Genomic DNA, 16,410 nt, shown 5'->3' on the forward strand with positions numbered 1-16,410 from the left:
ATTCTTTTTATATGCCATTGAATTTTGTTTTCTAATATTTTGTCAAGGATCTTTGCATCTGTATTTTTCAGATTTATTGGCCTGTAATTGGACAGGGAGGCCTGGCATGCTGCGATTCATGGGGTCGCAAAGAGTTGGACACAACTGAGCGACTGAACTGAACTGAATTTCCTTTTTTGTAATGTCTTTGGATTTGGTATCTATGTAATACTGGATTCAAATAATGAGTTTGGAAGTGTTCCTTTCTCTTTAATTTTTTGGAAGAGTTTGAAAGGGATAAGTGTCAATTCATTCTTAAATGTTTGGTAGAATTCAAGTATGAAGCTATATGATCCTGGACTTTGTTGGGAGCTTTTTTTTTTTTTTTTTTTTTTTTTTTAATTGCAGATTCAGTTTCATTACTGGTAATTGGTCTTTTCATATTTTCTACATTTTCTTGGGATATTTTACATTTCTTGCAGTTTGTGCATTTCTTCTAGATTGTCCAAGTTGTCGTATAAATGTTTGTAGTATTCTTCAGTTATTGCCTTTCTGTGCTATCTTTCAAAACTTCTTGTTCATTTTTTATTGTATTTATTTGGGCCCTCTTTTTCTCTTGATAAATCTGGCTAAAAGTTCATCAATTTTCTTTATCTTTAAAAAGTTAACCTCTTAGTTTCATTGATTTTCCCCCCCCCATTTTTGTGTCTCTGTTTCATATATTTCTCTCCTTGGGCTCTCTCCTTTTCTTTGTTATTTCCTTCCTTCTAATTGTTGGGCTTTGTTTTATTTTTGTAAGTCTCTTAAATTTCTAGGTTTTTTTTTTTTTATACTTTTGTTTGTTTCTTGAGGTAGGCTTGTAATCTATAAACTTCTCAACTGTATTTGTTGCATCCCATAGATTTTGGGAAGTTGTGTTTCTATTTTCATTCATCTCATCTTTAAATTTCCTCTTCGATTTGTTCATTGACCCATTGATTTTCTAGCAACCTATTGTTTGGTCTTCAAGTGTTTGCATCTTTTCCACCTTTCATCCTATAATTGATATCTAGTTTCATACCCTTATGGTCAGAAAAGATACTTGATGTGATTCTACTCTCCTTAAATTTATTGAGATTAGTTTTGTGGCCTACTGTGTGATATGTCCTGGTGAATATTCCATGTGCTCTTGAAAAGTGCATATTCTGTAGTTTCTGGATGGAATGCTTAGTAAATGTCTATTGAGTTCAACTGTCAAAGTATCATTGAAGGCCAGTGTTTTCTTTTTGATTTTCTGTCTGGGTGATTTATTCATTGTTGTAAGTTGGGTATTAAAATCCCCTACTAATACTTGTTATGGCAATTTCTGCTTTTATTATGTCTAATAAAAATATTATGTCTTTTATTATGTCTGTTATTGTTTGGCTTATATATTTAGTTGCTCCTGTTAGGTACATGTATATATTTATTAATATTATTTCCTCTTTTTGGGTTGAGCCCCTTAACATTATGTGATGCCCTTCTTTTCCTTTTGTTACAGTCTTTGTTTTAAAGTCTGTTTTGCTGATATGAGTCGTATTACCCCTACTTTGTTTTCATTCTGTTTGAATGGAACATCTTTTTCCATCCTTTCACTTTCAGTCTGTGTGTGTCTTTAGCTCTGAACTGAGTCTCTTATAGACAGCATATAGATGAGTATTTATTTATTTATTTTTATCTGTTTAGCTACCCTGTGTCTTTTTGTTGGGGCATTGAGTTTACTTCCACTTAAAGTGATTATTGATAGGCATGTGCTTTTTGCCATTTTGTTATATGTTTTCTGGTTGTTTTTGTTGTTGTTCAGTCCATAAGTCATGTCCAACTCTTTGTGACCCCATGAATTGTAGCATGCCAGGCTCCTTTGTCCTTCACTATCTCCAAGAGTTTGCTCAGATTCACGTCCATTGAGTTGATGATGCTATCTAACCATCTCATCCTCTGCTGTCCCCTTCTTCTTTTGCTTTCCATCTTTCCCAGCATCAGGGTCTTTTCCATTGAGTTGACTCTTTGCATCAGGTGGCCACAATATTCGAGCTTCAGCTTCAGCCTCAGTCCTTCCAGTGAATGTTCAGGGTTGACTTCCTTTTGGATTGACTTGTTGGATCTCCTTGCAGTCCAAGGGACACTTAAGAGTCTTCTCCAGCACCACATTTCACAAGCCTCAAATGTGATCAGTCTTATTTATGGTTCAACTCTCGCATCCATACATGACTACTGGAAAAACCATAGCTTTGACTATGCGGAACTTTGTTAGCAAAGTTATGTCTCTGCTTTTTAATATGCTGTCTACTCCAGTACTCTTGCCTGGAAAATCCCATGGACGGAGGAGCCTGGTAGGCTGCAGTCCATGGGGTCACTAAGAGTCGGACACAACTGAGCAGCTTCACTTTCACTTTTCACGTTTCACTTTCATGCATTGGAGAAAGAAATGGCAACCCACTCCAGTGTTCTTGCCTGGAGAATCCCAGCGATGGGGGAACCTGGTGGGCTACTGTTTATGGGGTCACACAGACCCGGACATGACTGAAGCGACTTAGCAGCAGCAGCAGGCTTGTCATCACTTTCCTTCCAAAGAGCAGATATCTTTTAATTTCATGGCTGCAGTTGCTATTCACAGTGATTTTGGAGCCCCAGAAAATAAAATCTATTGCTTTTTCCCCTTCTGCTTGCTGTGAAGTGGTGGGAGCAGATGCCATGATCTTAGTTTTTTGAATGTTGAGTTTTAAGCCAGCTTTTTCACTCTCCTCTTTTACCCTCATCAAGAGGTACCTTAGTTCCTCTTTGTTTTCTGCCATTAGAGTGGTATCACTTGCATATCTGAGGTTGGTGATATTTCTCCTGGCTACCTTGATTCTAGCTTACGTTTCATTCAGGCCAGCATTTTGTGTGATGTACTGTGCATATAATTTAAATAAGCAGAGTGACAACATACAGCCTTGACATACTCCTTTCCTAATTTTGAACCAGTCTTTTGTTCCTTGTTCGGTTCTAACTGTTACTTCTTGGCCTGCATACAGGTTTCTCGGCAGGTAAGGTGGTCTGGTATTCCCATTTCTTAAAGAAATCCACAGTTTGTTGTGATCCACACAGTCAAAGGCTTTAGCATAGTTAATGAAGCAGAAGTAGATGTTTTTCTGGAATTCTATTCCTTTTTCTGTGATCCAGTGAATGTTGGCAATTCGATCTCTGCTTCCTTTGCTTTTTCTAAATCCAGCTTGTGCATCTGGAAGTTCTCAGTTGGTGTACTGTTGAAGTCTAGCTTGAAGAATTTTGAGCATTACTTTGCTAGAATTTGAAATGAGTGCAATTGTGCGGTTGTTTGAACATTCAGTGTCATATTATAGGAAAAATCATCAGCACAGCAAGTAATATTTAGCTGAGTGACTGAATCTTGAGTATGATCATCCAATCATTTTCTGTTCTCAAATGCTTTTCTTTTGAAATGAAGTATGTATATTTTAATTGTCTTATTTATTGATTTACAAGTCAATATCAACTATGTTTAATAACATGAATCTCTAGAATATCTTTGTGAACTACTGAGAGTTCATCAGTCACCAATTTGAAACACTGACTTAAGTCAGAGATAAAATTGGATTTGATAGAAAATAACTTGAAGCCAAATTTGTGGCCACATTTTACAAGTGCATAGGCCTGAATGGCATATACACTGTTTATTCAGTTATCACCTTTATTTCATGTTCATTTTCTCTTCTATTTTTCTGTTATTCTGGTTTTCCCATTTATTTTTATGTTGTGTCATACATACTTATGCTTCCCTGGTGGCTCAGATTGTAAAGAATCTGCCTGCAATGCGGGAAACATGGGTTCAATCCCTTGGTTGGGAAGATCCCCTGGAGGAATGTCTGGCAACCCACTCCAGTATTCTTGCCTGGAAAATTGCCACGGACAGAAGAGCCTGACAGGCTACAGTCCATGGGGTCACAGAGTCGGACACGACTGAGTGGCTAAGCACAGCACATATATACTTACACGTTGTCTCATTTCATTGGTATATATTTATATTGAATAGAGTTCTTTTGCCAATAGTTTTCAATGTTGAAAATAATCAGGTTTGTCTACAAGCAATAAATGCTGGAGAGGGTGTGGAGAAAAGGGAACTCTCTTATACTGTTGGTAGGAATGCAAACTAGTACAGCCACTATGGAGAACAGTGTGGAGATTCCTTAAAAAACTGGAAATAGAACTGCCTTATGATCCAGCAATCCCACTGCTGGGCATACACACTGAGGAAACCAGAAGGGAAAGAGACACGTGTACCCCAATGTTCATCGCAGCACTGTTTATAATAGCCAGGACATGGAAGCAACCTAGATGCCCATCAGCAGATGAATGGATAAGAAAGCAGTGGTACATATACACAATGGAGTATTACTCAGCCATTAAAAAGAATACATTTGAATCAGTTCTAATGAGATGGATGAAACTGGAACCTATTATACAGAGTGAAGTAAGCCAGAAAGAGAAACACCAATACAGTATACTAACGCATATATATGGAATTTAGAAAGATGGTAACAATAACCCTGTGTACGAGACAGCAAAAGAGACACTGATGTATAGATCAGTCTTATGGACTCTGTGGGAGAGGGAGAGGGTGGGGCGATTTGGGAGAATGGCATTGAAACATGTATAATATCATGTATGAAACGAGTCGCCAGTCCAGGTTCAATGCACGATACTGCATGCTTGGGGCTGGTGCACTGGGACGACCCAAAGGGAGGGTATGGGGAGGGAGGAGGGAGGAGGGTTCAGGATGGAGAACACAGGTATACCTGTGGCGGATTCATTTTGATATTTGGCAAAACTAATACAATATTGTAAAGTTTAAAAATAAAATAAAATTAAAAAAAGAAAATAATCAGGTTTGGAAAGATTGGTATTTTAAATAAAGTTGTATTATGTAGTATGATTTTACTTTATTAACGTTAATCTTTATTTGGAACAAGCTAAAATTAATGTTAGAATTACAAAAATGATTGTTCTAATGTTTTCCAGTTGCTAATAGGTTATGAAAATGGTACTGTAGTTTTCTGGGACTTGAAATCCAAGAGAGCAGAACTGAGAGTTTACTATGATGAGGTAAGTGATTTCTACTGAAATATTTGAAAAGAGTATCGTGATTTTATGCCTGTTGTCTACTTTTACTCCTTGTACATTACCAATATTTTTATTTTTGGAAAGCTGCCTCATTTTGATCCAGTGTCTCACATTGCCTTTTGGTTTTTGCATGAGTTTCATGCAAAAACTCGGAGTTGTTCCACTCGGAGTTGTTCTCTTGAGTGGAAATTTTGCCTTGATGAACTATTTTTAAGCTTTTTTGACATCTTATGTATATTGGTTTCTATTACTTATATTTTTCTTTTCTTTAGGCTTCATGATTATTTCTTACCTCTTTGTCCTTAAGGTCTCTAAAGATACTGTTCATGTCTTTAGAAAATTGCTTTTCTGTGGCAGAAAGTTTATGTAGTCAGTTGGAAAGGCTTTATTGTCTAATATTTGCCTTCTTAAAATAGAGAGAGATTTTTAAAATAGTAATACTTATTGTTACTAAGAATCAGATCTTAAAGTACATTTTATCATACAGAATTGAGATTTTAGATTTTCATGTAGAGAAATCAATGAACTCATACTGAGGAATAGTCTCTTAATTGATCTTCAGGTGTTCACAGATTGATTCTAGGCCATTAAGTATTTTCTTCTTAAGAGGCTAATGAGAAAAGAGTGAGGCTAAGGGCAAAAGATGAGAAAGGGGATTTATGTATTGTAGCTGTGGAAATAAAGGTGATCATCTAGGCTCTCTATTAAATTTTAAAAACTGGTACAGTGGTGAGAGATAGGAAGAAAATACAGGTCATAAATCATTGTCTAGCATTACCCAGGCTTAAATAGAAAGAGTGCCAGAGAATTCAAGACAACACTAAGATAAATACAAAAAGAATTTTGAAAAGAAAACACATTTTTAAAAGAACAGTTCCTTTTTGTGCTCCCTTCCATCCCCTATAGTAAAATTTAAATTTTGATGCTTAAAGATGCAAGCCTTTAGTTATTCCATAACTGCTACCCCTATTCATTTCTTAGTGGTCCTGGCAAAATTCAATTTTATGTTATATACAAGATTATTATCATGGTAACAAAGAATTCAGAAATAAATGATATAACAGCTGGGTAATTTGATCATGATTGGTGAGCAATATTCTGGCAAGCAATATCATACAATTATGTGCTTTATGAGCAACTTACAGGGCACCTTTAATCATAAGAAGGTCCTGGAGAGCTAAGCTAGGGTTTTCCTTTTGTTAAATATATAAAAATAAAGAATGAGGATGGAGATCATTTATTCTGCAAAACTACCCTTTAGATAAGAGTGCAAATACCATCTGTGTGTTTAGCCACTTGGAACTAGAGTAGAGCAGCTGAAATGGAAATCCAGATGAGAATGCTCAGTTAACTAGTTTTCTTGTAGCTTTAAAAAGTGTGGAAGGAAAGTTTCTAACCTTAAAAAGTAAATTAAAAAAAAAAGTGAACGCAATTTTGCAATGAAATGTCTATATAAATATTAACAATGTTAATCAGTAGAATACTTTACCTATTTTATATCTAGAATTATATAAATTATATAAAATCTATATAATGCATAATTATGTCCTGTCATTTTAATAAAGATAGTTATATACTTCATGTTATTACTAAACTTATAAAAATTTTCTCAGCACTTTTCCCCTCATAGTTTGAAATCATCTGTAATACTTACCTGAAAAAGTATCTAATAAGTCACCAAGGATCCCTTCTTAGTCTTTTAAGTTCCTCACTAAGCCTGTGACTTTACATCAGTCCGACTCAATGGACATGGGTTTGGGTAGACTCCAGCAGTTGGTGATGGACAGGGAGGCCTGGCGTGCTGCGGTTCATGGGGTCGCAAAAAGTCGGACACGACTGAGCGACTGAACTGAACTGAAGCCTGTGACTTTACATCAGTCCTTCATTCTTAAATGGTTTATTCATTTGTTTGTATTGTTCCCATCTCATCTTTTCCACCCCTCCTTTCTCCATCATTGGTTCTTTCCCTAACTCTCCTTTAAATTATACTCTTCAGGATTCTACGTCTTCACCCTCTTTTCATTTCTTCATTGCTTCAGTTTGCATTTATGTTCATATTCAGCCTCCCATCATTTCAAATATTACCTATATTATGCTGATAAATTAAAATTCATATATCTTTGGTGCAAATATCTAGTAATATATTAGGTAACTTCAGATGAATATTCCATTGGCACTGAATTAGTACTTAAAGACCTAATTCTCTCTCTGTGTTTTTATTTCAGTTTTTCAATTTTGATTTGGTTATTTCAATTTAAAACCCACAGAGTCTTGGTTGACTCTTTTTTCTTCCTCATGTGGTAGAAGCAGTCACTCTTGCAGTCTTCATGATCCCATTTTTATATTATCTCTCATTTATCTCCTCTCTTTTTTCATTTCCACATTCAGTGTCCTAGTTGAGGATGTTATCTTTTGCCTTGAAGACTATAGTAGACTTTTAACTAATCACATTTCCTTGGATATCTTAGCTTTACAATATATCTTTCCTCACAAGATTATCATTTTAAGACATAGCTGATCGTAATTTCCTACCTCAGAACCTTTAAATGGGTCCCAATTGTCAACAATACAAAGTCTTATTCCTTGACAGTCTTTGCTTTGAACTTAATTTATGGCATTCTTCTATACACTCCTCATACTTCAGACATATTACTGTCTCCTAAACATACCATTTACTGCTCACTTCAAAGCCTTTGCTTCTGCTTATACTTTATCTTGAACTCCCTTCTTTCCTCTTATGCATATCAAAGTTCTGTTAATTCCTTAGCAATTGTAAAGCTATTTGTACAGTATAGCTACTTGATAAATAACTACTGATGAATTCAGAGTTTTGTAAATACAAGATCATTTTCAGAAATAAGTATACAAATTTTATTTTCACATTAGCTGTAAAGTTTTTGTTTCATCTATATTTTAAAAATAATCTCTAACAGAGAAATCTCTCAGAGTTTTACATGAGGATAATCTTTTAATTCCTTTAGTAACTGCTGTTTTTCCTTTTTTCAGATTGTTACTTAGCTTTTTGGGTTTCCTTTGTCTTTTTTGTTTACAAGAAATTCAGTTACAGTCACTGAATTAACCAAAGTTACTAGTGTTTTATTTTCCGTATTGTTTTCCATTTTAAAAATTCTTCTTTAATTAGTTGTATTATATTTGGTTTTTCAGAAAACCCTTAAAGTCCTTCTTAAAGAATGGAGTAGGGTGTAATCAAATAAACAGAAATTAAATATTTACCCATTAAGTCAAGTTCAAATGTCAGCTCTTCAGTCTCTTCAATAAATGATTATTTGACTTCCTATTCTTTAATAACAGGTTGGTTTTACATGCCTACTCTTCTATACAATAAGTGTACTTCTTTTATACAACTTATTTTGATTTTATGTTATATCTATTATTTTTATATCTGTCTTCTCCAGTAGACAAATTCAGTGGGAAATAAAGATTAGGGCTGGGGATGCTCTCTCTGCACCTACCATTTTTAGCAAAGTAGTCTGAGAGAACTTTATTAAATTGACTAAGGTTCATCCAGGTTAACATGTAGAGGAGGCAAGACGTGGCCTTTCCCTTTAGACACATACAAAAATGAGAAGAAATAAGCAGAGAAGACAAAGAAGTGTTTTTTTCACTCTCACTGCCTCTACTGAACTCTGATAGTAAAGAAATCTTCTCTGCCCAGTAATGGAGACCAGGGTGAGAGAAAAAATAAGTCTGTTGTGTCATGGTATCATTTTCAATTAATCAAATCTTATCTTGAGGTCCACTGATATGCTGTTTCATTTCTAATATGTCTAATGATTGCTCTAGCCATCATTTGTCTATAATAATACTTATTGTTTGGAAATACATGTGTGTGTAAATATATGTATAAGTTTGGTATAAATAAATATATTCATAACTTAGTTGTATAAATATAAATAATAACAAATATATCCATGACTTAATTTTATAAATATAGATTAAAAAACTAAATATTAAAAGTTCCAAACAATAAGTATTGTTATAGTTTCCTTTCTCATAGTTGTTTAAGTTCCTTTAAGGAAAGATCATGCTGTATACATCTGTTCAACTTTTGTGTCTACTAGAGTTTCTTTCATTGTGCAATAAATAGCACATTACCCAAGTTCCCTTTATACTTTACTAATTTTGAAAGAATACCAAGGGTGTGGCAACATTTGATAACATAAATACTTATTCATTTCACAAATATTTGGGTACCTACTTTATGTAAGATATTGTATATCATGGGGAATAAAACAATTTAGGAAAATGTAACAATTGCTTTTTAATTTATTTATAACTACAGAATGAATCTGTAAATACAAACAATTTTAAGCTCTTCCTGCTTTAAGTCAATTTAAATAGCATATGTTAGAGTTAACATAGTTCATTGATTCCAAATATGGGTTTTGTAGTTAGATGTTGGATTTGAGTAGTGTAACCCGAGCAAGGATGTCTCAGTCTTTCTAGCCTATTTTACCATGTGTAATTTGGAAAAACATAATATCTGTTTGGTAGGATTAAATGAGATAATGTACATAAACTGCTTACCTTGGGGTCTGACACATAGTAAGCCCTTAAATTGCAACTCTAACATAAATTACTTTTTAAGTTGGTTACTTTAAGTGAAATTAAAGTAAATTCTGCCTCATCCGAGATTATCTTCTGTTAACCTTGCTTTTACTTTCATGTAATAGTTTTCAAAGAAGCATTAAAGGATATGGGGAAGACATAGGATTTACAACAAAAAGTTCTGGGATCCAACAAAATGAAATTTACTTAACTTTTCTTTTTCTAAGGAGATAAAATTTTACAGCCTCTTATATGCCTATAGAGAGTTGAAGCCAAAGGTAGTATGATCTAGGTCAGAAAAATTACATGTTTCTTAAGTGTTATTGCTATAATAATTCTGTGCTAAAATATTTTTCCTTTGGAATATAGAATGATATATCAACTTTCTTCCTCCTCTACTTGTTTTTAATTGTTATTTCATTAGGCTATTCATTCAATTGATTGGCATCATGAGGGCAAACAATTCATGTGCAGCCATTCAGATGGTAGCTTGACTTTATGGAACCTGAAAAGCCCAAGTCGTCCTTTCCAGACCACAGTTCCACATGGTAAGATATATGCTTTCAAAAGAAAGAAACTCTGGAGATGCAGTGCCACTACTTGAACTAGGAAAGTTGGTATCAGTATCACTAAAAAGAGGTAATAGAACATAGCTTCTGATTCTAAATACCCCTTTATACCTCCTTCAGATCCCCACCTTATGACCCAAAGTTTCTAACCTTACCTTCCTCCTGTTTGTCAACTTTTTTACATTGTAACTGAACGTATATAGAGACCTCCCAGGCAAAAATCGAATAATTGATGATTGCTGTTCCTGAAACAGAGGAAATGATGCAGGAATTTGACCAATTTTAAGGGGTAAGGAAGCTAGTGAGAGAATGGCACTTTATGGATCTAACTCTTAGATCTAATTTCTATACTGCTTTAGGGTCTTTTGTCTTCTAAATTCTCCCATTTATTTTCACTTATGCCATTTGAGTACTGTGGTTTTTATTGTAGGTTGTATTTCTTATTATATTCCTCATTGAAAGGAGATATTTAGGATTTATGTTGGTTCTACCTAACTGGACAGAATAAAAATGTCAAATGTATGAATAACTTTTATTCAGAGGCTGTATTATTTTCCATAATATAGGTGATCTGAGTTTTCATGTTTACTTCATACTCTTGGTTGTAAGAATAGAAAAGTCAAAACCTAGAGGTTAATCAAATACATTGTGTTACAGTTTCTGGGTGTTTATTATAGTTTTACATTTAGAAAATTGTGGTATGTTTGTATAGTGGGTGACCCATAAATCAAAAGATGGAATTATTCCAACTTGGGTTATTCTGCCATCTTTTTGTGCCATCATGTTCTATCTGCAAAAGACTAAATTATTGCAGCATTTATCTTAGCAGTTTACATAAGAGATTACCTTACAATTAGGCACTTAACTTAGAGATGCTTTATTTATTTATATAGAAGTACAATTGATATATTATTTATAGTAGTTTTGGGTATACAATATAGTGATTAAATATTTTTATAGATTGCCGGATGCCATGATCTTTGTTTTCTGAATGTTGAGCTTTAAGCCAACTTTTTCAGTCTCCACTTTCACTTTCATCAAGAGGCTTTTGAGTTCCTCTTCACTTTCTGCCGTAAGGGTGGTGTCATCTGAATATCTGAGGTTATTGATACTCTTCTATTCTGCCTTTCATTTACTTTATAATTAAGTTCAGTTCAGTCACTCAGTTGTGTCCTACTCTTTGTGACCCCATGAATTGCAGCACGCCAGACCTCCCTGTCCATCACCAACTCCCGGAGCTCACTCAGACTCACGTCCATCGAGTCAGTGATGCCATCCAGCCATCTCATCCTCTGTCATCCTCTTCTCCTCCTGCCCCCAATCCCTCCCAGCATCAGAGTCTTTTCCAATGAGTCAACTCTTCACATGAGGTGGCCAAAGTACTGGAGTTTCAGCCTTAGACATACACAATTAATTACCATGAAGTTCCAAGTATACTTGAGAAGAATATAATTTCCTTTTACACGAAGGTCAAATTTCAAATTCTTATTTTTACTTTGTACTATTTAAATCTTCACTGTTTTTATTATTGAGTTTTGAGTTCTTAGAGAAGAACTTATTATTAAAACCTCTATTATTGTGAATTTTTGCTTGTAATTCTATTCATTTTGTGTTTATACTTTAAAAATCAAATAGCTAAATGTGGCTCATAATGTTTATCAGATCTTCTATGATTTAACTGATATATTGACTAGTAACCAATTTCTGAGAAACTGGTATTAAAATTTAATGGTTATAGAATTATCTGCTCTCTGTAATTCCATACTTTTTTTGTTCCATGTATTTTAAGATTTTATTGTTAGACATTCATCATGTCTCCTGTAGAGAACATATAGTTGGGTCTTGCATTTTTATTCACTCTTACATCATTTAGTTGGAATGTTCACTAATATTAAATATACTTACTTATGGTATTGCATTTTTGTTCCTTTTATCTCCCCCTTTTGCCTTCTTTTGGATTATTTGAAAGTTTTTACTATAATTCATTTGAATTTACATATAGGCAACTTACCTTCATCTTCACATATTCTTTTTAATCAGTTGCTCTGGGGATTACAGTATACTTCCTTAACTTTCCATATTAGAGTTAATTGTAACACTTTACATAAAATGTAGAAATTTCACAACCACATATATTTATTTACCTTCACCCATTGTCCTTTATGCAATATTTATCATATTTATTACATCTAAATACAATGTTTTAATTTTTACTTTGAATACACTTAAGTATTTTTTATTGTTGTATAAACTTACAATGTTAGTTTCAGGTGTACAACTTAGTGATTCAGTTGTTGTTTCAGATTATATTCCAACATAGGTTATTACTGAATATAATTCCCTGTTCTATACAGTGAATCCTTGTTGCTTATCTATATTATGTATAGTAGTTTATATCTATTCATCCAGTACTTGTAATTTTCCTCTCCTTCCTCCCCCTTTACATTTGTTTTCAATATCTATGAGTCTGCTTATATTTTGTATATAGATTCATTTGTATTATTTTTTAGATTGCACATATAAGTGATATCATAATGTTTGTCTTTCTCTGACTTACTTCACTAAGTATAACGTTCTCTAGGTCCATCCATGTTGCTGCAAATGACAATATTTCATTCTTTTAATTGCTGAGTAATATTCCACGGTTATGTATATGTGTCACACACCACATCCTACGACAGTCATTTGTTGATGGACACTTGAGTTGTTTCCACATCTTGGCTATTGTAAATAGTGCTGCTATCAACATTGGTGTGCATATATCTTTTTGAGTTAGAATTTTCTTTTTTCTTTCTTTTTGGATATATACCCAGTAATGGGATTGCTGGATCACATAGGTAGCTCCATTTTTAGTTTTAAAGGAACCTCCATACTATCCATAATGGCTATAGCAGTTTATGTTCCTTCCTGCTGAGTTCTCTTTTCTCCACATCTTCTCTAGCCTTTATTATTTGCAGACATTTCGATAACCATTTTGACCACTCTGAGACTTAACTTATTCTGTTTTTGACTTGCATTTGACTAGCATTTCTCTAATAATTAGCAGTCTTTTCATATGTCAGTCATCTATGTCTTCTTTGGAAATAATGTCTGTTTAGGTCTTCTGCCCACGTTTTGATTGGGTTGTTGATTTTTTTAAAAAAAATATTGAGTTGTATGAGCTCTGTGTATATATTAGGTATTAAACCCTCAACAGTCACATAATGTAAATATTTTATCCTATTCTGAGGGTTGTCTTTTTGTCTTGTTTATGATTTTCTTTGTTGTGCAAAAGCTTTTAAGTTTAATTGGGTCCCATTTGCTTATTACTGTTTTTATTTTCTTTACTCTAGGAGATGGGTCAAAAAAGATCTTGATGCAGTTATGTCAGTGTTCTGCCTATGTTTTCCTCTAAGAGTTTTATTGTACTCAGTCTTACATTTAGGTCTTTAATCCATTTTGAGTTTATTTTTGTGTATGGTTGTTAGGTACTGTTCTAATTTTGTTCTTTTACATGTAGCTGTCCCGTTTTCCCAGCACCACTTATTGAAGAGGCCGTCTTTTCTACGTTGTATATTTTTGCCTCCTTTGTCATATATAAGGTGACCATGAGTGCATGGGTTTATCTCTGGGCTTTCTATTATGTACTATTGATCTATATTTCTCTTTTTCTGCAAGTACCATACTGTCTTGGTTTCTATTGCTTTGGAATATAGTCTGAAGTCATGGCACCTGATCCATCCAGCTCCATCTTTCTTTCTCAGTATTTCTTTGGCTATTCAAAGTCTTTTGTGTTTCCATACAAATTTTTAAATTATTTGTTTCAGTTCTGTGAAAACATGGTGGTAATTTGACAAGGATTACACTGAATCTATAGATTGCCTTGATATTATGTTTTTTTTTTAACAATATTGATTCTTCCAATCCAAGACCATAGTATTTTCTTTCCATCTGTGTCTTCTTTAATTTCTTTCATCAGTGGCTTATAGTTTTTGGCATACCAGTCTTTTGCCTCCCTAGGCAGGTTTATTCCTAGGTTTTTTCTTTTTGAAATCATAGTAAATGGTACATTTTCTTTCTTACAGTCCATTGTTAATGTACAGAAATGCAACAGATTTCTGTATATTGATTTTTATCCTACAACTTTACTGAATTCATTGATGAGCTCTGATAATTTTTTGGTAGTATATTTTGAATTTTCTATGTATAGTATTGTGCCATCTGCAAACAATGACACTTTTATGTCTTCCTTTCCAGTTTGGATTTCTTTGTTTCTTTTTGTTGTATGATTGTCATGGCTAGAACTTCACAACTATGTTGACAGAGTGAATGTCCTTTTTTTGTTCTTGATCTTAGAAGAAATGCTTTCAGCTTTTTACCATTGATTATGGTGTTAGTTGGGCCTTCCCTGGTGGCTCAGATGGTAAAAAATCTGCCTGTAATGTGAGAGACCAGAGTTTGATCCCTAGGTTGGGAAGATCCCCTGGAGAAGGGTGATACTTCTGCCCACTTCAGTATTCTTGCTTGAAGAATTCCCGTGGACAGAGGAGTCTGGTGAGCTACAGTCCATGGGGATTGCAAAGAGTTGGACATGACTGAGAGAGGAACACTTTCACTTCATGATATTAGCTGTGGGTTTGTCAAATATGGCCTTTATTATGTTGAGGTATGTTTTCTCTGTGTCCTCTTTCTAGAGAGTTATCATAAATAAATGTTGATTTTTATCAAAAGCATTCTGCACCTATTAAGATGATCATATGGTTTTTATTCTTCAATATGTTGATATGGTGTATCACACTGATTTGTGGATATTGAAAAATTATTATCCTTGGGATGAATTCCATTTTTCATGGTATATCATTCTTTTATGTATTGTTTGATTTGGTTTGTTAGTATTCTGTTGAGGATTTTTGCATTTATGTTCATCAGTGAAATTTCCCTATAATTTTCTTATTTGTGTGTGATATCTTGGTCTGGTTTTGGTATCAGGTGATGCTTGACTCATAGAATGAGTTCAGAAGCATTCCTTCCTCTGCAGTTTTTGAAATAGTTTGAGAAGGATAGGTTCTAACTCTTCTATAAATGTTTGTTAGGATTCACCCGTGAAGTCAATTTGTTCTGGACTTTTGCTTGTTGAGAGTTTTTTTTTTTTTCCCCCGAAACAAAGGACTTTATTATTATTTTTTTTAATTTTATTTTTAAACTTTACAATATTGTATTTGTTGAGAGTTTTTAATTAATCACTCAGTTTCATTACTGGATTGCTCATATTTCCTATTTCTTCCTGGTTTAGTCTTGGGAAGGTGTGCCTTTCCGAGAATTTGTCCATTTCTCTTAGGTTGCCCATTTTATTGGCATATAGTTGTTCATAGTAGTCTCTTATGATCCTTTGTATGTCTGTGGTGTGGGTTATAATTTTTCTTTCTTTTCTGGTTTTATTGATTTGAGTGAGCCCTCTCCTTTTTTTCTCAATGAGTCTGGCAAAGGATTTATCAATTTTGTTTATATTTTCAAAGAACCAGCTTTTACTTTCACTGATCATTTTTATTTTTTCTTAGACTCAATTTTGTTTCTGCTGTCATCTTTATGACTTCTTTTGTTGTACTAACTTTCAGTTTTGTTTGTTCTTTTTCCAGTTGCTTTAGGTCTAAGGTTAGATGTTGCTTATTTGAGATTTTTCTTGTTTCCTGAGGTAAACCTGTATATACTATAAATTTTTCTCTTAGAACTGCTTCTGCTGCATCTCATGTTTGGATCATTTTTCATTTTCATTTATGTCTAGGTATTTTTTAATTTCCTCTTTGATATTTTCAATGATCTACTGATTGTTAAGTAGCATATTGTTTAGCCTTCATGTATTTGCATTTTTTACATTTTTTTTTCTTGTAGTTGATTGACTTCTAGTTCTCCTAGTGTTTTTCTTGGAAAAGATACTTAATATGATTTCAGTTTTCTTACATTTATTGAGGGCTTTTTTCTTTTTTTTGTGGCCTAGTATAATTTATCCTGAAGAATGTTCCATGTGCACTTGAAAAGAATGTGTATTCTGCTTTTTGATGGAATGCTCTATAAATATCAATTTGCTCTAATGTGTTATTTGCTCTAATGTGTTATTTATGGCCTGTGTTTTATTACTGATTTCTTTTCTGGATGTTCTGTCCATTGATGAAAGTGG

General features: G+C 33.7%; 1 protein-coding gene across 1 annotated transcript in view; it reads left to right on the forward strand.

Moving 5' to 3' along the window:
- The window catches only part of STXBP5L (syntaxin binding protein 5 like), a 306,548-nt gene that overhangs the window by 125,041 nt on the left and 165,097 nt on the right, over positions 1–16,410 (forward strand). The window contains 2 exon segments of the mRNA XM_027531120.1: positions 5,017–5,100; positions 10,112–10,235. Coding sequence (XP_027386921.1) covers positions 5,017–5,100; positions 10,112–10,235 — 208 coding nt within the window.

Source organism: Bos indicus x Bos taurus, chromosome 1 (assembly GCF_003369695.1).
Source record: "Bos indicus x Bos taurus breed Angus x Brahman F1 hybrid chromosome 1, Bos_hybrid_MaternalHap_v2.0, whole genome shotgun sequence".
Lineage (NCBI taxonomy): Eukaryota > Metazoa > Chordata > Mammalia > Artiodactyla > Bovidae > Bos > Bos indicus x Bos taurus.